Source organism: Calonectris borealis, chromosome 13 (genome assembly GCF_964195595.1).
Source record: "Calonectris borealis chromosome 13, bCalBor7.hap1.2, whole genome shotgun sequence".
Taxonomy (NCBI): domain Eukaryota; kingdom Metazoa; phylum Chordata; class Aves; order Procellariiformes; family Procellariidae; genus Calonectris; species Calonectris borealis.
The window spans coordinates 20,319,747-20,343,214 of NC_134324.1; the positions used below are offsets into that span (position 1 = coordinate 20,319,747).

At 38.0% G+C, this 23,468-nt stretch overlaps 1 protein-coding gene across 7 annotated transcripts in view; it reads right to left on the bottom strand.

Annotated features, from left to right (window-relative positions):
- ACSL4 (acyl-CoA synthetase long chain family member 4) overlaps nt 1-23,468 on the bottom strand; it is a 41,053-nt gene that overhangs the window by 11,682 nt on the left and 5,903 nt on the right. For 2 of the 7 annotated variants that reach the window (XM_075162435.1, XM_075162437.1), the window contains 6 exons: nt 8,477-8,523; nt 4,618-4,857; nt 4,138-4,315; nt 2,218-2,327; nt 1,988-2,126; nt 419-569 (listed from right to left, as the gene is read on the bottom strand). In XM_075162435.1, the coding sequence (XP_075018536.1) occupies nt 419-569; nt 1,988-2,126; nt 2,218-2,327; nt 4,138-4,315; nt 4,618-4,845 (806 nt within the window). In that variant the 5' untranslated portion in view covers nt 4,846-4,857; nt 8,477-8,523. Of the gene's footprint in view, nt 1-418; nt 570-1,987; nt 2,127-2,217; nt 2,328-4,137; nt 4,316-4,617; nt 6,028-8,476; nt 8,524-18,414; nt 18,477-23,468 lie in introns of those variants that run through there. The other 5 variants (XR_012675613.1, XM_075162434.1, XM_075162438.1 and 2 more) reach the window with 4 other exon arrangements.

The window sequence follows — 23,468 nt, forward strand, 5'->3', positions numbered from 1 at the left end:
CTGCAGCATGTGCATTAGCCATCCAACAGTGCTGTCTCTAGATCAAAGGAAGTGGTTGGCTCTGACGTACTTCCTAAAGTGATTCTAGCTGCCTGAAAACATCTAAAAACAAAAAAAAATCCCAAGTTTGACTAGATGAGGAATGTCCTTATCTGGTGGCATCTTCTGGTGCACAAGAGTGCAAAGATGCACAGACCTAAAGCAAAGGGTAATAATAAAAAAAGTACAAACAGCATGTGAGACGAGCTAGAAGGGCGTCCTTTTCAAACACAAGATATATTTCTTATAAATTAAAGATTAGTGGGCTCACAATAAAATGAAGAAATTTGATAACACCTGATGCCAGCAACAGACTTTCTATAAACTTGCCTACTTCTGGAGATTCTGTTTTATCTCTCCATACACAAGTGTTTCTTACCCCAGTCCAGGTATTCTTTCGCACTGTCCCGTCATTCCAGCTATTAAGTTTTTATGCATCATCATCACTCCTTTAGGTCTCCCAGTAGAGCCACTGGTGTACATTACTAAAGCCAAGTCTGTAGGAACAGGTCTGCTTGGTGGAATGCTTGCTACAAAATGCAGGAGAAAAATTGTTATTAATTCTTACCTACTTTCTAAATTGTTTTTTCTGTAATTAATCAATGTGAAAATGTCTGTAATCAACCAGTGTGAAACAGGAGCTTCAGCAAAGGCAAGCACAATGTGCTGCTAAGTGGGTAGTGGTGGATGCAGAAGTCGGTGATGAAGAGGGGAGTGGTCTGGTTTTAAGAGGGAAGGCAGATTTTGGAAAGGAATGACAATCTGGGTGATACTTTTGCCTTTATGTCTTATAGCTGACTGAAAATTTCATAGAAGCAGCCTTCTGAAGACCAAGTAAGCCTGTCAAGGGCAGTGAAGAGGAGAAATAGAGAACTGGAGGAAAAACAACAGGTTGAGGAAAAAAAAACAAAAAAACCAACACCCCAAAAAGCTGCAAGTCAGCTTTTCTGTCAATCACTCTTCCAAAGCCAAGGTTGTAGAGCTAAGACTACTTTTTTTCTTCCCCCTTTTTTTTTTTTTTTTGAAATGAACCTTCCTCAGATAAGCTGTTAGTGGGAAAGCAGTAAGCTTACAACACTTGACTTTTGATTTTTGTTTTAATCCCTTGGCATTTATTCTTAGGATAAAAATTACTAGCTTTCATGACTTTCACAGCCAGAGAGGCAGCAGAAGTGTCCGCAGGGAAGCAGGGTTTTGGGGGCGGGGAGGAGGGGGGAGGGAGAGGCACAAACCACCACCCCTCAAGGTAACTGCTGGTTTGTATCCGTACCTTAAGCTGATCAAAGACAAGCAGCTGTAATGAATGTGTGCTTCCCTGCCAGTTTATCTCCCTTCTTCAAGAGAGAGGAGGTCTGGCTAAGCACAGACTGCTGATTTAAGGAAAAGAGATGATCGAGGTTGTTTTTTCCTTCCTTGAAGCAGATGTTTACAGTCACTCCTGGCTGCCCAAGGTAGCAAAGGACTTAATGGTTATTCCTCTAGCCCAAGGTGCTTTTTAGCTACAGATTGGTTAAGAAAAAAAGGTATTTCCAAGCCAACAAGCAAAAAAAAAAGCCTCAAGTGCTTTCTCCTCTTTTCTTCAGAAAAATAGTGAAAATAAGATGAATAAAAGGTAAGAGTAGCAGAAAATGGAATGCTGCACCAGATTCTATTTCACTTCCTACAACAAAGGTGGAGTCTTAAAATTAAATTATTCTGTTACGGCTTAGAAGTTAAAAATAAGGTTTTATCCTGAAACACCTGACACTTGAACAGAGGTGCAGGACAATAAATAAAGATCAAATAAATTTTCCATTTCTTTAAAGGAAGCCAGAGGATGAACTGGCAATCTGCCACTGCCTTTGTGTTACAGACCTGCATGGGTGGTTTTTTTTCTGCTACACATCCCTCTTAACCTAGGTCTGATTTCACTGTAACATTGCTTGTCTCTGTGAAGTGATTCACTTACAGTTTTCTGGTTTGGCACCCAGCTCTTCTACTGTCTGCATACTATGAATCTCCACGTTTTCAGGGTATTCCGATTTATTGATAGTCTTCTTGTCCACATAAATGATGTGTTTAAGACAGGAGACTTGTGGCAATGCAGTCTATAGAAGAGAAAAGAAATTTTTAGTACTGACTGCACTGTAAAATTATTATAGGGTTGCTTGTAAGCAGGTGAAGCTGGTACCAAATTACCTTAAGTTTGCTCTCAAGAAGTTCTACACTAGTGACCAGATATGATGCTCCACACTCATTGAGACCATAGGTTACTGCCTCTTCGCCCAGGGTGGCATACAACGTAACAACTGTTACAGTAAGGAGAGAGAGAACACAAAGGAAATGTTAAAGTAATACTAAATGCAAAAGCTCTTGATTTAGCTCACTGGAAAGCACTGCAGGAGGAGGGGGTGGGGACATAAAATTAGCTCAATGGGGAATTTTCTAATTTGGAAACAAAACAGCTTTTAATTTTTCCACATCAGAATTTTATGCCACAAGAGACCTCTGAAATGAGGAGGACAGCTGTATAGGAAGCATTTCTTTACCGAGAGGGTGGTCAAACACTGGAGCGGGCTTCCTAGAGAGGTGGTCGATGGCCCAAGCCTATCACTGTTTAAGAGGCATTTAGACAATGCCCTTAACAACATGCTTTAACTTTTGGTCAGTCCTGAAGTGGCCAGGCGGTTGGACTAGATGATCGTTGTAGGTCCCTTCCAACGGAAATAGTCTATCCTATTCTATTCTATAGAAGAGGAAGAATCATCAAAACAAAGAGATCCACCAAAACCCAACGATAATGCACTAAGCAATCGCACAGTAAGCAACTGAGAACACGTGTTCTGCCCCCGAGCTCTTTGCAAGCAGAACGCGGGGGGAGAGGTGACGCTCTAAACGTCGCCGGGCGCCAGTCACGGCTTGAAGCTCTGCACTTCCACAAGCAGCTCTTTCAGCAGCGTCAGCTACTTTGCTTGCTCCCGTGAAATTATTGAAGGGGGCAAGGCAGAGAATCAGACTAAGGCATCAGACTGTTTTTCATGTTGCTAGATTATTTTTAACCCTGACTGGCTACAATGATGCCGTTAAGTGCGTCACAGGCACCACGGAGTTCACCTCTTCCCATCGTCTCTCTATTGAAATAAATACCTTCCTTTAGTATCGTCTGCTGTCTCAAACTCTAGCCTCCAAAGACCATTAAAGGAATTTAATATTTGTGTGAAATAGGGTTCACGTGGAAGGGACAAAAAGAGAGTTATATAGCTGATTCTTCCTGCCTCTCAAAGCATGAGGATCACGACCTAATTAAGCATCCTCTCCTACTTCAATAGCAATGTCAGCTCTTCCATTATTGCCCTTTAACAGCCTCTTTCCATACTCTGTTCTATGACCTTCTCCTCGCACAGTCAGCTGCTGCTGGTGCTGGAAGAAAAAGAGGCAGCCTAGTGCAAGCAAAAACATAAGGCGGCAACAAAAATAAGCTATGGGTCATAGCGTGTTGTATGCAGACTGGGCGTGTGAGTGTATAGTAACCTTTGCCACTTCACCGAGAAGTCTGTATGCATTAAGATTAGATATTTTTGACAGCTTAAATAAAATTAAGAAAAAGAAAAAACCCATATACATAATTGTAATGAACTTGAGCAGCTTAATGTCACCGAAAAACCCTCAGACTAGCATATGATTTTGATTACCATTCTTCTCTCTTCTAATAACCATTTAATGTTTCAGATGCATAAGTCAGGATACAGACAGAAAATATTATAAACGCATTCCACATTTTGGGGGGAGAAACGCAACTACTGACATCCTCAGAGTCAGGTTTTTTTTTAAAAAAAACCTGAATAGTAACCGTACTGTTCTGTCATTCTAACATCTAGAACATTACTACAATAAAATCAGAAAAAACAGTCTCATAAGTATGAGCAAGTTAATTTTAGGGATCTCCTCAATGCAAGGAATAGACTGGAAACTTCTAAGAATCAGACCACAGGCAGAGCAACTTTATGAAATACTTACACCATCAGTGATAGGATTGGCAGATTCAAAATACTTAACGGCCAAACCAGTGCTGAGAAATCATTCTAAAATACACTAGAAGTAAACAAGTTCCGCACTCACGAGGAAAGTTGTACTTGAAGCAGGTGAGTGCTGCAATCATCCATTCTGCTCGGGTCTCACAGAATATGACAACGGTACTCTTTGGGGTTAGTCCCAGGGCAGTCAGTCCACTCCCCAAGCGATTCACTTTCTCATTTACTTCTTCATAGGACAGCCATCTGTAAGTTCCTAAAATTAACTGGTGAGGAAAAAAAAAAGTTGTGATGACAAGAAGCTGCTGGTACAGCTCTACAAGCTTATGTGAGCTGGTGCATAACACCATAAGCACACACACTGCCACTCATTAAAAGCAAAAAAAATTGCTTTCATTTTTCTGGAAGTAGAATAAATAGTGCATCCTGTATTCTGTTATTCTTTAACTACTATAAAATGGATGTTTTATATCATAAGATGATGATTAAGGGAGACCTCTGTTGTTGAGGCAAGATGCAAAGCAGCTCAAAACCAACTTAGAATTAAATACAAAATTGTAAGTTTTACCTTTTTGAACACTTTTCCATTTGGTTGCATTTCATTTTCTTCACTCAGTACTTCTCTGGTCCCAAGGCAGTCCTTCTTCCCAAACTTTGCTAAAGCATGGTCAAACAGCTTGTCCAACGTGTCTGCTCCAGGAATGTTTATGTTTGCTAGTGAGTCGAGGTGAGTGACAGAACGGTAGGGGCTTCCAGGTTTGTCCGAGATGGGTTTAGCTTTTAAACGTTTTGCCATAGCCTTTTTCTTCTTAGCATTGGTAAGAAAATACCATGGAATAAATACAAGCATACTGTACACAGATATTAACAAGTACACAGGCAGCAAGAGAATGGCATATACTTCTAGCCTAAGTTTCATTGCAGGTGTTTAAAAAAGAAAATCTCTTATTGTGTTCTGAAGCAGGCAAAAGCAAAGCAGCAGTGCAGTATGGTGCAGGAAGAAGCAACCCTAAATGAAGCTTAGGCAGTTCCGTTTCAGAGCGGCTGCTAAAATTTTAGTAACCTTTGAGAGCCAACAGTGGACACTTGTGGGTGAAGACCGGAGCCAAGCAGAGAGCAGGAAAAAAAAAAGAAAAAAGAATTAAATTAGTAATATTACAGTCAGTCCATTAATTTTAGTCCTTCAAAGAGTTCACTTCAAATGCATCAAGACAAAGGAGACTGAAGTAACTGATTTAAGAGGCATGTACACTGCATGATATAGCAGCGTACTGCGCTGGAGATGAAAGAGGATGAATCTTCTCCATACTTGTTTGTTGCATCCACAAATATTTACTTTTCAAAGACTTTTCCCCACTATCTCTGTTTGAATAGTTCAGGGCTGTTGAGATGAAGTCTGTCCTTCACATCATAATACTGTGTTTAAGCTACTTGAGTAATGCTACAATTGTGTAATTATGGGAAAGGTCAACAGTTGTTTTCCCCCTAAATATTTGTACTACAGAGAAAAGATACAGTAGAGTTCTTTCCTGCTTTTCAGAATATTAGATCAACTTATATTCAGATTAAAATGTATCTTGATACAGAGTCCTCAAAAGTCTACATGTTGTAATCTAAAAACTATGTAATATTCCAAAACGGCTTTATTAACTTTTCCCCAGCAACTGAATTTTTAATCTGGTACTTTAATCTATTACTTTTCAACTATGAATGTCAGACTCTTGGAAAGGGATTACACAGATTTGCTTTTCCCCCTCCAAAAACTACTTCAATATATGCATTTCCAAACTCAGGTATGGAAAATGGAATCCAATTTGACCAATTTAAAATAAAGCACAATTTGGCAAGATTTTGTCTGCACGTCAGAAATCTTTACTCGTTAAGGAAAACTGGGCCTGAATAAAGACCAAAGGTGAGTGGGAGAAAAACAAAAGCATCATAGCAACCCACAGCTGTGACTAGCCCGCTGGCCTGTAACTAGTCTGCACTGGCACGTAGAAGATGCAGGTTCTTATCTTCATCTGGATGGCATGCAAACACGGCATGCAAGCACATCAAGAACGATGCACACAGCAGGAAAAATAAAAGGCGAAGGTGCACTAACAGAAGAGCAGGACCTCAGACACCCGGGGAGTGAGTAACGCTGACCAGCTTATTGCAAAGCCCAGTCTTTCATGGGCAGAATCTGATAAACACAATGGATGAGAATAGGGAAATTTTCCGGACTCCATCAAGAATTAAAAGAACGTGGGCACACCTCAAAAGGTACCTTTATTACCATATTTGCCACCCTCAGGCGATGAGGGAGGCTACAATTAACATTTCAGGTTAAACAGACAACTGCTATTAACAGCATAACAGAAATCTATTAATAGGTTTTGGGGTTTTTAAATAAGAATTCTAATATCTGCAGTTGTGTTGTAGCCAGTATCAACAGCATTTAAAGTAATGTAAGATTTGAGAGATCTGCAGATACTTAAAATAACATGATCACCACGTTAATTTTTTAAATTAAATCTATAGAATAAAATTACTATTGAATGATGGTATAATGTACTAAACCAAGCTCAGACTTGTTCAGAAAAAAGAGAGTATTCTGCACGTTTCTTTTTATAAAAAGTGAATGCTACAGTCTTCAAAACATATATGCTTATTCTGCTCTAGTTAACCTCCTCATCATTAACTGCTCAGCAAACAGTCAAACCTCAGTAGAAGAGGTATCATTTCATTTCCCTAAGCTCCAGTTCTCTAAAATAAAGGTTTACTGGTTTATATTACAAATCTTGTATGATGTATTTGTTCCAGTTAATTCAGTGCTCCAAAAGCAGCAGTTGAGCTTGTATTTAAAACAAAAGCCAGCCATAGTGCTAAGACTACAGTACGAAAACTTCAGTGCATGCCCACGGTTAGACACAATGCTACACCTTAAAATAAACCCCATGGAGAACTCTCACTGCTCTTCACCTTCCCACAAAAAGCATATGACCAGACACAATAACTTGGATAAAAAGCAGACTTGTTGGACTCATGCAAACAATTTAATATAATGAGACAGTACTACAGCTTTTATTCAGGCTGAGTAGTAGCTTTTTCAGAAATAGTCCTACTGGTAAAAAACTACTCACTAATAACCAAGAACTGACTAATTTATAAAGGGAGGAGAGGAATGGGCTCAAATTTACTCAAGTTCTTTAGCCAATGTTCTGGACTGACCAATACTATAAAAAGACATTTACTTTAACTTTTCCATTCAATTTAATCTCCTGTACATTGATTTTATAAATTGTATTTAAGCTCTTCAGCAGCTCGTATAACACTGAAAAAACCACAAAATTTTCAGAGTATTTTCTGTGTACGTGTTATTACAACAGATACAAAGGACTGAAAATCCTATTTTCACACATTGATTTGCTTACTACTTTCTAAGTAAACCTATATTGATTAATGGTATCTATTAATATATACTTATTGCAATTATCTCATCTTTCTACTGCTATTTTCCACTCTTTCTTATTGCATCTGGGCAATAGTGAATTGAACTGAATTCTCTGGGGTAAGAGCTGTCCCTTTCTTTACCATATCTAAAATGATGGGGACCTGCTCGTCTTGTCATCTAAGCACTGATGAGATGCAAATAACACAATGAATTATAACAGTACTGTCATGATTTAAACAAGTATTTCGCAATACCCAATTCACATTTTATTACTGATTATCAATACTAAGTCTTTAAAACTGAACTAGGTTGCAGAATGGATTGTAAGACTGTGTGTGAAAAGGCCGGTATTTGAAAAATTACATGCTGCTGATGTCTTCTAATCATCCTTTCTACATGCACGAAACGTGAGATGATCTTCAAGCTGATAAGCAACAAAACTCAATTCGGTGTTGAACACTAACTTAAGAACTTTTACAGTTTATTGGAACAACTTCTAACATGCTAAAAAACCTCATCAGAATGTTCAAAATACTGCCTGAAATAGTAAAGTAATGATAAAAAGGTCTTAATGGGAAAGAATGTTTTGTCCTAAAACTGGCACCTGTTTAAATTGCTTGTAACTTTTGAATTAAGTGCATGTACCAACACACTTTGTACACTTGGAGCCAGTTACGTTACTGTTCACATTAGTAAATGATAAAGGTTGCATTTCTTTAATTTTGAAATTTCAGATTTGTTTGAAATATTTTAAAAAGTGTTTATAAAAACACATAACTTAGCTAATTTGTACACATTTGTGGTAATTTAAAGTGTTTCTATCTTGACAAAAATCAGTGTAATTCTTAACAGAAATCATTTGGGAAAACTTAGTAAGTCCCAAAAAGACAAACTTGGCTTTTTCCTTTGAACATGTTCATATAAAAACTGACACATAGAGACACACACACACACATATATATATGCACACACAGGTATACCGTATACTTACAAGGTATCTGACAGTGAAGACTGAGGTTTTTTCAGTCTTGATTAGATCTATATTAAACAGAAAAAAAGAAAGTATTAGAGGTTGGGAATTTTTTTGCCTTGCAGAAAGGAGGAATCTAATGCTCCTGAAGAAGAGTAGCCTATGAATTTAGGCAAAAGTGACACATGCTACCCGTACCAAAGAAGAACAATGATATTATTGGAAAAGACCAAGCTTGCAAACTACAGTGTACAGATAAAGATGAAGCTACCCAAAAGGAGTTTAATTTTTATGGGAACCTCCACCCTGTTTAAACATGTTCTGAATAAAGCTATGAACAGAAGCTTAATTTAATTACAAAAAAAAAAAAAAAAAGGGCAAGAAAGAGACTTTCAGATTCCATACGGTCCATTCTTCTGTCTCAGGGCAGAAGCAACAAGAAGTTGCTCCATCATTCTTGATGGATGAGTATTAATAGAAATATTAACTCAGGAGTATCCGTAGCATACACTGCCCAAAAGAGTCATAAGGAACACGAAACAGAGTTTGGGTACTGAGGTAGGAGGAGAGTTTACAGAACAAAAGCATGGTTATGTAGGCAGCAAGGCTTCGCTGGTCCCATGACCAGTGAAGAAAAAGATGCCTGTATGTAACTATACAGATATGGCTTCAAAAAGTCTACTGCATAATCGTTCTCTTGGACTACTTGGTTTTATATACAGAAAGCTTTTAACTGATGTTTAACCTAGTTATATTTTATTAGCCTTCCCCTTAAGTCTAAGATTTCAATCAAGGTACCAGTTTTTACGGACTGAAACTGTGTTAAACATCCCTTACGAAATTCTCCTACAAACATTTTCTCTTGAAATATGAAATAAATAAGAGGCACAACAATGTTTTTAGTGTTAGTGGCACTTGCATGTGGCTGTGTAAGATTTTGATCCATAACAGGACCGTCCCGACCTTGTGCCAAATAAATATTTATCATCTTTTAAATATAATGCATAACAGACTGACATACTGTACTTGCAAAAGTACCTCCATACCAATTCCATTTGGTTAGAAGCCAAACTGAGCTATTCAAATTACATCTTATGTCTTCAATCTCTTATTTAAGTTTAATTAGACTTTAAGAGGAAGGATGAAATGCAATGTTCACATCGATGCACCATCAAGGATGCCTTCAAGGCAAGCCAACTACATATTACTAATAAGTGTAACAGTTATGTTCTCAGTAAACTTCCTCCTTCTTCACAAATAAAAGAAAATGTAGCACTCACATGAAAAATTTAACTGTATCAAAATAAAACTGTTATGTAATACTAGAATATTTAGAACATGTAATATTTTATATTGACTTACAAAGTTCATTATTTCTCTTAATTGTGCAATGTAACTAGCTTATTTAGATGCTTATCTGTCTATTTTGGAAACACCAGTGCTTCCAGTTCTCGGTGTAGGAAACGCACGTTCCCAGCAACAGCAATCAATGTGCGTCAGGCATGACTACAGTCTAAGAAAAAAACCAAACCAAACCAAACTGGATGTAGTTTCTCTCCTAGATAGCTGTATTTTCAGCATCTCCGAAGGATTTTCCTTAGGTGAATAAGCTTCTAGCAATTTTGAAATGGTAACTCTCTAGACTGGAGTTCATTTATCATTTGCAATATGTTACTATGTTCGTATTAGAAACCTCACTCATGAGGCTATATTTTCCTTATTACTATTATATGCTGGGTGTTTACAAAAATTCTATAGTCCAAGCTTACTAGAGAAAACCAATGCGAATGCTCATGCAAGCACTGACGCTGTGTTTTACAGACTGCCACAGATGGAGGAGATGTTATGTGAGTATAATCTGACTTTGATATCCTCAATTAAAAGCTTCAGGGACAGATAACAGGCAACACTCTATTCTTGTCCTGCAGCCAGGGCCACAGAACAAGGTCTGAAATCAGGGCACAGGTTCTGGAACAGACGAGACACTCCTCTCCGTAATTTTTCATGAATTTAACTGAAAATCTAAGAAACAAGTGGCAACTATTCTTTTTTTTTTTAATGTAGAAAAATAGCTTTTAAATAGTCACAAAAGCTTATGAGACTAAGTAAGAGCAAAAGCATGTGTGGGGAACAGGGAGAGGGTTTATACCCCTGGAAGCGACTATTCACAGAGGAGGAAGTGCCCGAATCTTCTCTGCATTTAACTGTTCAAACAGAACAGAATCAACTTATCCAGCACTGGCACACACAACCAGAATTTCTAAGTGTAACTCAAAACCTGAAGAAGTACCTGTGGCTAGAAATTTTATCCTATGCAGTTTAATTTTAATAAGGCAGCAAATTACCATCTTTGCTAAGAAAGGCTTTAATTAGCCCAAGTCCAAAACACTGTAAAGGTTTAATATTGAAAGTGTATGAATAACAGTGTTTATTGTCCTTCCTCTTATGTTAAAAAGCTTGCCAGGGATCCAATTTACTACGTAATAGCATGCTTAGAAGAAAACATACTTCTTTTCAATCTATTTCAAGCATTAATTGCAACTTGTAAAATGTTTTTTCATTGTGTTGGGAAAGCCTTCTAGTACAAAAGATGACATTAGACGGGAAAACGTTAGTGCTCTAGTTTGTGAAGAAAACCTGGGATCTGCAAAGCAAGAAGTTGTTCAGTTTAAAAACAACACCGGAGGAAGTCCTGGTTCCCCTGCGACGGAGCTCTTGCCAGCTTCAAATGGGGACACAATTCTGGCTTTACCATAAGTACTCAGGGTTGACTCCTTTCAGGAAGTTCTGAAACCTTCCAAAACAATCCAGTATGAGTAAGTAACAAGTATTTCCGGAATTTCTCTAGAGTTCAGGCAGTTCTAAACATTTTGGAAACCACAGTAAACATTCATCATTTATAAGTGGAAAGGTGGTTCTATGCAGTGAAAAAAAAGTGAGTTGACCTAAATAAGTACATTAGTTATTAGTTACAGTCAGCTTTTGGAAGGGAATCTAATCAATATCTAGTCCTGAATTTGTTCCAGTACTAGAACTGAAAGAGCCTAGGATTTCAAAAAGAAATTACAGAAAGACTGAGAAACATCACACTGCCAGGAAGATGCAGCAAGCTTAAACACAATAAACAAATGAGCGCATACTACCAGGCTCTCTACAAATTTTGTTTTTCCAGCTTTATACTTGTCACGCAAGAATGAGAGAACATTTCTACAGATGAGAAGACTGTGATTAAATAGCAGTAAGAGTTAGAAGAATCTTGTGGCTAATTACAACTTTTTTGGGGTTAGAAAGATTGAAAGAAGAAAAACTAAAGGAAATGATTCAGTTTTTACATCATGTCAGTGTTCTTATGAAAACAAACTCTGCCAATATTAATGCAAGATACTCATGGTAGGAAAAAAGTACACGAGGTCCGATTTTTGTTCCTTTCTCACAGGCAGATTTCTACATATTTTCCCCTTACACAATTCTGTACGTCAAAGGGCAATGAAAACTCCAGAGGTAATCTAATCAAACAGCAGCAGGTTTCAGAAGTACTTCTGTGCTCTATCAATGCAATAGTAGCTCAAAGCCTGAGAACTTTCAAGAGCTCTTATATGTCTGTGCAGCGTAAATACTAGTACCTATGTCCCAACAAACAGGGAGAGGGGAAGTCAGAGATAGTGGATCCTGATATAAGTTAAGGGTCCCTGATTAAATACATACATTTTATTTGAAATAGCAAAAACACAAGAAGTATTAGGAAACCTTGTTTCTCTTACTGCTGCTTAAAAAGAAAAAGTACTTCATACAATGTTTTACTTAGCTACTAAACAAAGATCAGATTTATTTTTGGTTTCGAGAAAACTATGTTGTTGTCCTTTATATTCACTACTTCTGTTTTACTACCTCAGAACAGATATACACTTAATGTAAATTAGAAAAGAAAAACCAATTTGTAAGTGTCAAGTGTCATACATCTATTGCTGCAACAACCATTGTAATGGAAACCAGACCAGCCACGCTTAACCAGTATTTCTCAATTATCTAACAGACTGGTGTGAAACTCTCTCTCCTAATCTTGTAACATAAGGGCAAGCAAATATTTGGTAGAAGGGTAAGAGTTGTTTGTGTGCCCTAAAGGCACAAAACATAAAAGGCCAAGGCAAGATTCCACAACTGAAAACTGTCCACTGAGAATCCACTGAGAATCCACTGAATTGGGAAAGTATTTCCTCTGGACCCACCTCTGTTCCTTTTGCCTTATTAAATTCTACCCAGAATCCACGCTGTAAATACCTGAGGCTCGTTCACTGCAACGCTTCCTCTCTCACAAGCCCGTACGCAATCTGTACTGGTTATGCTGTGATCTATCAAAAGCCCAGGGCACACAAGGTTTCAAGCCAATCCAACTTTGGCTACAGTATTGTGGATGCTAGCAGTCACTATAACTAATAGTGAACTCGTCTGTTTCAACACTTTTTTGTGGTAACGGAGGTAAGTGAGAGGCAACCTTCTGTTTCATTGGCATTTTAATGAACATGGTAAGGACTGGTGGCTTGGACAGACTATTTCAGAAGAGGATGGAAAAGGAGAAAATCTGCAATTGAAAAATACTGATATTACCTCAAAACTCCTCCAACATCTACAAAATAGACTTGGACTAAAGGGCACAAAAATTAAAAAGGAAAATGCATATTCTATACTAATAAAGAAGTATTTCAGCCTGATCTCCTCAACATATACCCCAATCTCGTCAGGCATTATGGCAAATGTTACTCTTACTCCGATGTTTCAACAGCAGAGATAAGCGATTGTACTGTTTCCACCCAGCTTTTTAAAACAAGCACGTGAAAAGGCAAGCAGCATGATCAAGGACAAATTTTAGAGCATATGTGGCCATGGAAGTTCTCCAGCAAAAAGTATGTAAACAGACAAATAAGAATTGATAATCTCTTTCTTCCCGTATGTAACACCAAATGGATACACTGACTAGTTCTGTGTTTAGCTACACAACCATTCTGCAACGGAAAGGTTGGGACTTACATGGCTCTGATGATCCAACTAGTGAGATTTAAGTTACCATCATCTTTTAATTTTCTGCTGCTTTCTCAGTAGTAAACTGCTTTGCAAAATACAAAAGTAGTGGCCTCTGTTAAGATTGTTCAATTATACAGTCTAGAAGATCAAATCAGTTCAAGACCTACAAATATAAAGGTTTTTCTTGCCTGCAAGCACTGTCCTTGATAAATTCGATACCCCAAGCCAAATAATCCCCTAATACATACAATTTATAGTAAAACCAGTTTCATACATTACAAAAAAGGTTTGTCACTTGCTTCCCCACATGAAAATCATGCCTCATTTGAGTACAGACTTGGTAAGTTCAAGCTTTTTGAAAACATTCTCTTATTTTAGGCACCTCCAGATAAATTCTAAAGCCTGTTATTGCACCTATTGTTTTGGTGTGTATTACGACAGAAGATCTTTGCATTCACCTATACTGTATCAGTTTGAAACTACAGACTGGAGATCAATTCCCCTCTATCTTTCTTGTATTTTTAAGCATTACAAATGAAGCAGGTTAAATAAAAAAAAAAAAATAGAGTACTGAACATCCAGAGTATTCTGTATAGGTCTGTATCATGGACTGTTTGTGCAGTTTCTAGCATAATAACTACAAAGAAGCATGTAAACCTAATTTTTATAACCAGATTATGTTTAAAATTTTCTAACTTGAAAATGTGATTGAAGATGCCGATTACAAACCAAAAAAAGACAGTTCAGCTAGAAAAGGGAGCAGTAAAACAATGCAAAAGAACAAGTAAGACTTCACAGTGGAATACAGGCATCTGAAAACTGGCACATGTTCTGTGGGGTTCTAAGTTGAGCAGTCTGACTTTGCATTCCTTGAAAGGGACTAGTAACGCTCACACAAGTTACTTCTGTCAGGTAACTTCTTCAACAATGCCACCGTTTCATCTCACTCAGCAGTGAATGGATAGTCTAGATTTTGCTTCTGTCTCCTCATTGGAACACAGCTGACATAAAGTAAGAATTTACGGGAAGCTGGGTTTCTTAACAGAAGCTGTTTTCATACTAGAAAAGTTAAGAACTCCGTTTTCCCTGCATTTTCAGGGCACAATAAAAGTAAAAAACTACAGTACAGTCTTTTACAGTCTTCAAAGTCAGATGTAGTATTCCTGTTTCTGTAATATTAATGAATGTGTGATGGCAGGTACTGCAGATAGAAAGTATGAATGTAACTTGTATAACTAATATTTTGCTCCCAATTGCTAGGTGCTTTCCTGGGTCTACTGAGCATTCATTTTTCTCTGTTTTCAACTTATTGTCAGTATTAGGAACATATGCACGGCCAACAGGTTGTTTAAGAATTAGGGTGCTCATCTCCCCTCTTATGTTATTATCCTATGCTTATGATAATCATTTCAACAACATCCTTTCACAACGTAAGGAAATTAGGACATCAGGTGCTTTTTATTTTGCAAGTAAAGATGAAGGAGTACAGGAAATAATCTCCCTGGGTAAAAGTTGTTTAAAATTTATCCAGAGACAATGTATTTATGCTTACGCCTGTTGGATACAACTGCTTCACCCATTCCTGGAGTACATGCATTCAAGTTCAGACTCTGAACAAGTCATGGTATTAGGGTTGGACAAATATTAATGACGTTTTACTCAAGAAGGCAAAAAATTCATTAATGACATTACCCTAGTTGCATAGTTTAAATATTAACACTTATTTCCTGGCCTCAAATCTGGTATGTTACCAAACATCTGTACAGCATGACCTAGAAGGAATTGTATGTACTCTTGTGATGACGCACTAGAAATACTTAAAAAGTAAAATGGCATTCCCAAAATAAAATAAAATAGTAACGTGAATCTATTACTACATAAGAACAAAAGTTAGGAGAAAGTAAACACCGAATCATTCTTTTTTAAAAAGAATTCAACTAATATTCGTCTGGCCAAAGCTTAGTAACATGAACACAGGAGAGCCAGTCATTAAAAGCTACTTCCTTTATTTATAAATTTCCTGAAATCTAGCGGCATTGCTCTGTAGTAACCTTTTTGTGAAAGGCGCAACTCAAACAGTAAGATGTAAAAGTGCATGAACACAAGTCCAGTCTGGCAGGCAAACGTGCAATGGAACGACAGAGATCATCATAATCCCTCTTAACGCTCTGTTGAGAAAGTCCAGTAATATTAACCTCCTGCGTTCTATTGAAATCCAGGCACAATAAGGGACTACAACAGCTTCTCTCTTTTACTGTAGTTACCCTGACAGATTATATACTTCTTTTTAAGTGTCTTGCCAACAGCAACTGTTGTGTAATTTAACAGACTAAAGTTCTAAATATAATTCCGTATTACTTCAGAAAACCTGTCTCTTCAGCTTTCATTTTGACAAGAAATTCTGCCACCAATGTTATGTTTATCTTTATTGCTTTTCAAAAACTCCATCGTCTCTCATCAGTGGCATTAGGTTGCTTTCTTCTTGGACATTGGTCATAATTTAGGTAGTGAAATTAATTACATATGTACAAAAAAAAAGGGGGGGGGGAGTAGAGAAGTAAATGTTCCTCCTCATGTACTGCATTAGCAGTCTTTTGCCTACCAAAAAGTGTACTGGAGGCTGGGGAGGGATTTTTCTAAAGTTCTTATGGGTTTTTCAAAATTCTGTGGGGACAGTCAACAAGAGGAGCACCAGAGTTGGGAAATACACTTTCCTTTTTCTCTTAGGAGCTCACATCCAAATGCAAACTCCTCCCTTTTTTGTGATTAAGCAAGAAGAATTAGGCTTTCTTGTTTGCAATTTGAAGAAATTCTCTCCTTGCAGATGTTCTGATATACAGATGACTGGGTGTACACTTCAAAAATACAAGTTTAAGAAAACTGTTCCCACCCACGGTCATTTGAGATGGTAGCCCCTGAGATTTCAAGCATGAGTCACCTCTATTTTTCATCTGCATTGTGTAACTGGTTAAGCTGCAGAGGAAAATGGTTTGAGAGTCAATAAAAATTAGGAGCATTGGGAGCAAGCATATTTTAATCTTTTGCACAATCACAGTTCTTTCCAGTGAAAAAGTGATGATGCCTTTTGTATGTTTAAGGAACTGAATTTTATTGTGGTCTTAATGCAAAATTTTAGCAGTCTATCGCTTGGTTCATGGTGAACCTATCGTATCATTTTCTAGCTAAACATACCTAGATTCATCTCTAGATCTCCATCATCTCTAGATCTCCATCATCTCTAGATCTCCATCATCTCTAGATCCACACCTGGAATTCCCTGAGAAAGATTTACCTAAGACAGGACTTCATACTGCAACTTTTTGCTCACTTTAAACTTTTTGTGAGTGAACTTGCTTTCTGCTACTTTCATGAGCTTTATGACAGACTGAGATATCTTTGGGGAATATTTCTTTTAATAACATTATTTGGCAACTCAAGTATTAATTTTTATAAGGAAGATCTGGAGGTATAGACTGGGGGTGGGTTGTACATGGATAATAAAACAATGCAGCATATACCAATTTAGCCAGAAAAGTTGGGGGTTTTAACCGTCAGCAAGGGAGATAATACTGGTGATGGCATTTTCTACCAGGGAAGGCAATCTTACTGACTTACTATATCATAACAGTTCTTTCATTTTTATCTACACTTCAAAGACGAAGTGAGATGACCAAGCAAATTTCATTACATTTTCTCCTACAAGGCAAAGTGCACATTCAAGTTTTTAGATTTAACAGCTCTAAACACTATTTTGCTCAATCTTCTGAGCAATGTAACACCACCAAAACAGGAAAACAATGCAAAAGTAGTCCAAACATAAATATTCATACTGAGACAGGAGAACAAGGTAGAAACTAGCACAATTCTTAGAGAAAAGAAGTTAAAAAAAAAAAGGAGGAAAAAAAGACCTCTGAGACAGTTTTAAACAGCGAGATTTTGAACTTGTACCACCCCCTAATACACGTGCACGCACATTTATCACACTTCTTATTTAGAGACACCAACATGCTTGTTTAAGGTGTACAATTTCAGAGGCAGGCAGCTTTTTATGTTCTTAGTCCAAAATATCCAAGTAGCTTTTGCAAAACAGCAGAGGACATACTTAGAGGATTGGGTCACAGTACCACATGCACAAAGCCTGAGCTGGAAGCAGAGACAGCACAGAGCAAGCCGGCTCTGGCCAAGGAGGTGCGTAACCATATTATGACATGATTGTGCCTGTGCTAATACGTCCTACCCCTCAGCAAAATGTACACGCACAGGCAGCTGTGCACTAGCGCAGCCACAGAGCTTCCCAAAAGGAACTTGTTCAATCCTTGCCGGCTCAGAAGACATAAAAAGAAGTGTGAGTGACTATTTGCAGCAAACCACACAGCTAAAATTCAAGTGGCTTGATGGCATGACTTGATATTTAGGTAACTAGATCACCTTTAATATGAATAAAGCAGGAGTCACAGCAGCAACTGCAAAGTAAGAAACTGTTTGTACAGCACTAGACTAAACAGACAGTGAAGTGGTCTTAGACTTAACAAATTATGCAGGAAGCATGAAGAGGAAACTGACCCTGTTGCCCATTCTTTCAACTTATTTTTAGGAACTTTTTTGCTCTGAAAAAAGGACAGAAAAATCCTTAGTATGACACTGTGTATCACAACAATTGATTGCAATTAATGGTTAGTAATAAAAAAAGATATAATTTAATTTGTTAACAAATGCAGCGATACTCAAAAAGCTAACATTGTCAGAAAATGTTTCCATTTTCAACTTACAAATAAACAGTCCCCACTCCCAGTCTATCGGTATTTGGACTGGTCATTATAGTGATGGTAAGACAAAGTTCCCTGCTGGAAGGTTTTAGTAAGGGTTATTTAAGTGCCCACTCCCTAGTTCTTGTCAATCTTATTGCTTACTAGTACACAAAAAACCAAGTCACTCTTTACCTTTAATGCAACTGCAATTCAAATGTTTCTAGGTAAGCAGGTCGATAAATTAATGAAAAAATCTAAAAAAGAAAAAAATTAAATAGTGAAAATTCTAGGCACCTCTTAGCTTACAAACATATCTAAATAGACCATTCAATCCAACATTTTCCTGGGTTGGTAATACGAGCTTTGTCAGCTGTTTGCTGCCAGTACCTTTTGTACAATTGCAAAATACTACCTGCTACTTGAAAACATGGAACAGGCTGATCATGTACTTTACTTTAGGTTAGGGGATACCACTAGAAACTCATGACATTATCATTCTCAAGCGCTATATTTTCACCTAAATGTTCTGAGTGCCTTCAGATGTTTGAATGATGTAACGTGCTGCCAAACATGTGCCTGACAAAAAGTTTTGAAATTTACTCTTGGTAAAAACCAGCATTATGACATTAGGCTGCTTTTAAAGCTTCAGCAACCCAGTATTCAAAGCTTACCTTTCTTAAAGATAAATCTACTTAATGCTACCCAAGTTACGGAAATATTTTTCATTTTCAACTTTTTAAGGAAAGGTAAACGTATAAGCTAAGAGGTAATATGTAACAAATTTATTAAACTGTTTTGTCTGTCTGAGGAACACCGATGAATTACCTTAGAGAAACAGCCAACAGAAACCTTATCCACAATGGCCTTTCAAAAATAAGATTGAACACCCCACCTTTACATTTGCATCCAACATCTGGGCACAGACCACGACTCAGAAAAGTAGCAAAACAAGTGTTAAAACAGTTGGTTTGGTCCTAAAATCTCATACATTAGGTATAAAATAGCATTAGCATACACACAAGCTATGTTTGTTTCTTATTTTCATGCATATATTCCAGAAATTATGATCCAACCGCAGTGAAAGCGACCTGCATAATCAGGTGACACAGAGAAGGTTTCCCCAAAGCCCTGCTCCTCCGTCCATTAACCCTTCTGCCTCTGCTGACTGCCACGGCTTGCTCATCTCCTTCTCCACACGGCAGTTCAGACTGATCTGGTCCTGGATAAATGAAGATTATTCTCCCACAACAGTAACTTCTTAAGTGGGTGTAGGTTATACCTGAATAACTGCAGTATTTTTACATTGGGGAATGGAGGGAGAGAGACTACAAGGCTGGTCACCATCTGAACTTTTTCATTAGGTAATGTGATCTGGAAAGAGTCTCACACTTATTTCTGACCGTTCTGTTTATGCGATTATCATTCATCAAACCATCTTTGAGCATTCAAATAACCTCAACTCAGCTCAAGGCTAGGACAGGTTTTTATCTTCAGTTATGTTAGACTAAAATTGCCAGACTGTTTAGCATGCTCTCTTTTTCAGTTGAGTTTTATGGAACTGTAATGTACACTGCATAGGTATTGTTATTTAAAGGCATGCAAGAAAAATATGCCCGAAAGACCAGGCTTCAGTGAAATACTGAAATACCTATACAGCTTTTCTCATACGAACTTGAACAGCAAGGATAATGTATAATCCATGAACAAGCCAGACTGGGTACTGACAATCCCAGAATGGCAAAAAGTAGCATACTCATACAAGCAGGATGCTCTCCATGGTTTTCTAAGGCATCATCTTGCTCCGATCCCTGTTCCAATTCCTACTTTCTCACCCCGCTTTTTATTGAAGAACAGCAAGCTTAGTTTCACCTTCCAGTTATTCCTCTTCCCTGTGGTGATACATTTCATAATGAAAGCACTTTTGACCAAGTTGTTCGAACAGAGGAGCTCAGAAAAATGCAAAGCTATTTGCATGCTTATGAAGTAAACAGGGAATCCATTTTCATAATGAAAATTAAACACATCTATCTAACACAGGCACAAAACCAAGGCTATCTTAAATTCAGTATTAAATTATACTGTGTAAATACATACTATGAATCAGCTGTACATACAGCTGTCTTCATGGAAAGCAATATGCAAAATGACAAACTAATGGGCTACTATGAACAGAGAGAAACTACGCCATCCTCACGTCCTACTTCTGCGTCTGCTGCAAAAAGACCACAGGCACCACAAACCAGGATCTCTTGCTTCTTTTTCATTTTTCCTTTCTATTGCTATATCACTTTGCTGTTATTGGACATTACCACTAGCTGCAGATTTACTGTCTCAACCCTTCTATGTAACATTCAAAGCTATGGAAAAGATTGTTGTAAAACTACACCTTACCTATATACTATTGTGATTCTTTTAGTATGTATGTTTTCATTGTGCAAAAAAACCAAAACAAAAACAGAAAGTGCCATACTAAGAACAGAAAAGAGGTTAGAGAGGTTAGTACTTAAAGCAAATTTTAAGATATAACACAGCTTGAGCAAATTACTTTATTGAATTGACGTAAGCGTGACCTCAGTGTAATGGAGACTCCAACAGAGAAGGGAAAACAGTGCAACAAGCCTGCTGGTTCTCTATCAGAATCTTCAAGTTCAGGTTCATGGCAGCCAACTCAATCCAAATCTGGACTGCGGTGATCCCACTTCGACTGTTCCCTTGGGCTGCACATTTTGCAGGCAGCCAATTATACATAACTTTTAAGTCGAGCCCTTTTAAGCCGAGCCTGACGTAGCTCCCTATTCAGTCACACCAGTGCCCGTGCAAGGGAGCAAGCGGTAACCTCGCTTTAGTCTGGCTGACACGGAATTACTTGCACCTTTACAATGTAGCTTTGTAATCACTTTAATCAAGCATAAAACGGAGCTACAAGCATAAAACGGAGCTACTGCTGAAAGAAGGAGCCTCCACCCATTTTTTGCTGTCCCAGTCTGTCCCTTCCCTTTTGCCAGGAGCCACAGTGAGTGAGTGCTGGCAGCAGCTTTTGCAAGCTTAGTGTGTTTGTGAAAGCGCAGTATTAGGAAAAAAGCAACCAGAAGCTCTAGCGTGATAACTAACCTACTTTTATCTTTATTGAAAGCCAAAAAAACCCGCCAAACCCCATTCCCAAACACTGAAATGTCTTATTAAATTTTATTACAGTTAATTGTATATATTCCAAAATACTTTAATATGCATAATTTATTATTTATTGAAGGTCAGGAGTTGGTAATCTTCCTAATCCAAGGCTGTATGGTACAGGAAACAGCAGCTAACTACTGAGTTGACAGTTTAAGCTATGAAACGAATGCCCTCATTCATAAATCTATGGGGTTTTGCCATGAGCCAACATTCAGCGTGCAATGATACGCAGTCTCCAGCTCCTCAAACTTAACTAGCATATTTGAAGTAGTGACATTTCATAGGCTGCTCAACTCCTCTAGCTTCCAAGACAAAACACTTGTCGAGAATGACTCACCATGTATTCTACTTATCATGTACTTTAGGTAAACTGAACGTAATAAGATCTTTTCAAAAATTATTGCATGTATAACTGCTAGAGACAAACCAAAGTACCCAACAGATTGCTTAGGCAATGTGAAGTGTTTCAATAAATCTGACCAGTTGCATCGATTTGCTATTTTTTTTTCAGCAAGATACTCGCATCCTCTTATCCGCAAGAATCACAATACAGGCTCCTGTAATCTTACCACCAGCTTCACTCAACCCTACAAACTCAACAGGACACTGATGGCAGCACTCATTTAAATGTGGAAAGACTCATTCAGCTGTATGTGCCATAAATATGTGCAGAATGGTGAACTGCAACGTTGTGCGAAGGTAGATCAAACGTTTTGTAGTACCTGCCCATCTGCAGCCTAATTTGACAGACAGGGAGTGTTCTTTGTATTTCACCGAGTGTGAGAAACCTACAGCGCAGAGCACTAGATGAATACTCATTATTTGCAGTCTAATGTTTCTCTAAACACAACTTTCTTAGTAGACTTTTTGGTTCAAGTTGTATGGGTGGCTCCTAGTGTAGAGAAATGCACACAATAAGATTTAAAAAATAGTAACTTATTTAAAATATCAAATCAGACTTGTAGCCAAATAAGCAATCATTACATGAACATAAAAATAAATGATCTTTTATTTTGGGAAAGTTCTTATTTTAGCACATACCATTGTATGTGAAGCTTGCTATTGACCCAAGTAAGCTGGATGTAGAATGAGCAACTCAGTCGCTCAGTTTCCAGAAGCACAGCACACCTTTAGCATTCTCTTTAAAAGACCAGCGAGAGGTTGACTTTAGCTTCAGGCTCATCAGTACATGTCATCCTGAACCAAGGATGTTGTAGCAGAGTGGCTAATATAAAAAATTCCAGGACAGGAATCAACAGGTGTCCACTGGATGCTGTGGAGGGCAGAGGTATGATCGAATGAAGAACAGCGGGCTCTCGCCAGTGCCTACGGCAGGCTCTTGTTAGGAGCTGCCTGCACTCGGCATAGAGTGGGCCCCTCCAGCCATACAGCTGTCTATAGCTGGGGCCTTTGGGTTCCGCAGCAAGAAATGGGCATGTTGGAAAATAATCACAGAAAAAGCTATTAGATGTATCAGTATGGCAGTGTTTCTGTCTGTAAAAGCATTTGTGCAACTGAGGGACAGTAAGAAAAATCCGCTTGCACTAGTAGACTGTTAAAGAAAACCAAGCCTAAATGTTAAGTCTGTTCTTACTGTGATACGGAACAAAGATTTTCTGACAGAAATGCCTTAGGGCACACGTGTGTTCTGCAGAAACCATTTATTTGTTTTATATTTCTTTTCCAAGAAACTGAGTTGGGAAATACAAAACAAACACGCTTATAACACCACCGACACTGAACAGAATTTCTCTTTGTGGTATCACATACTTAATATTATAATTTATTCAGTTCCTCTCTATGCCAATATTTTTCTACTCCTATGAGCAGGATTTGTGCAAACAAGACCCTTAAAAAGGCTTAAGGGTCACTTACCAAAGAGGACAGTTATTCAATTATTTTGTGGGCTACTCTCCACTTCTGACAATGGAGCTGTGTAGAAGGTGTGTAAGGGATGTAACAGTTATAGAAGTGCAAAGGGTCTGGTGGGCAGAGGCATGGCTAAAAATACAACTAGTTGGGAATGGGAGGAAATATGTTAAGAAATGAGCAGCAGCTCTTGCATGCTTGAC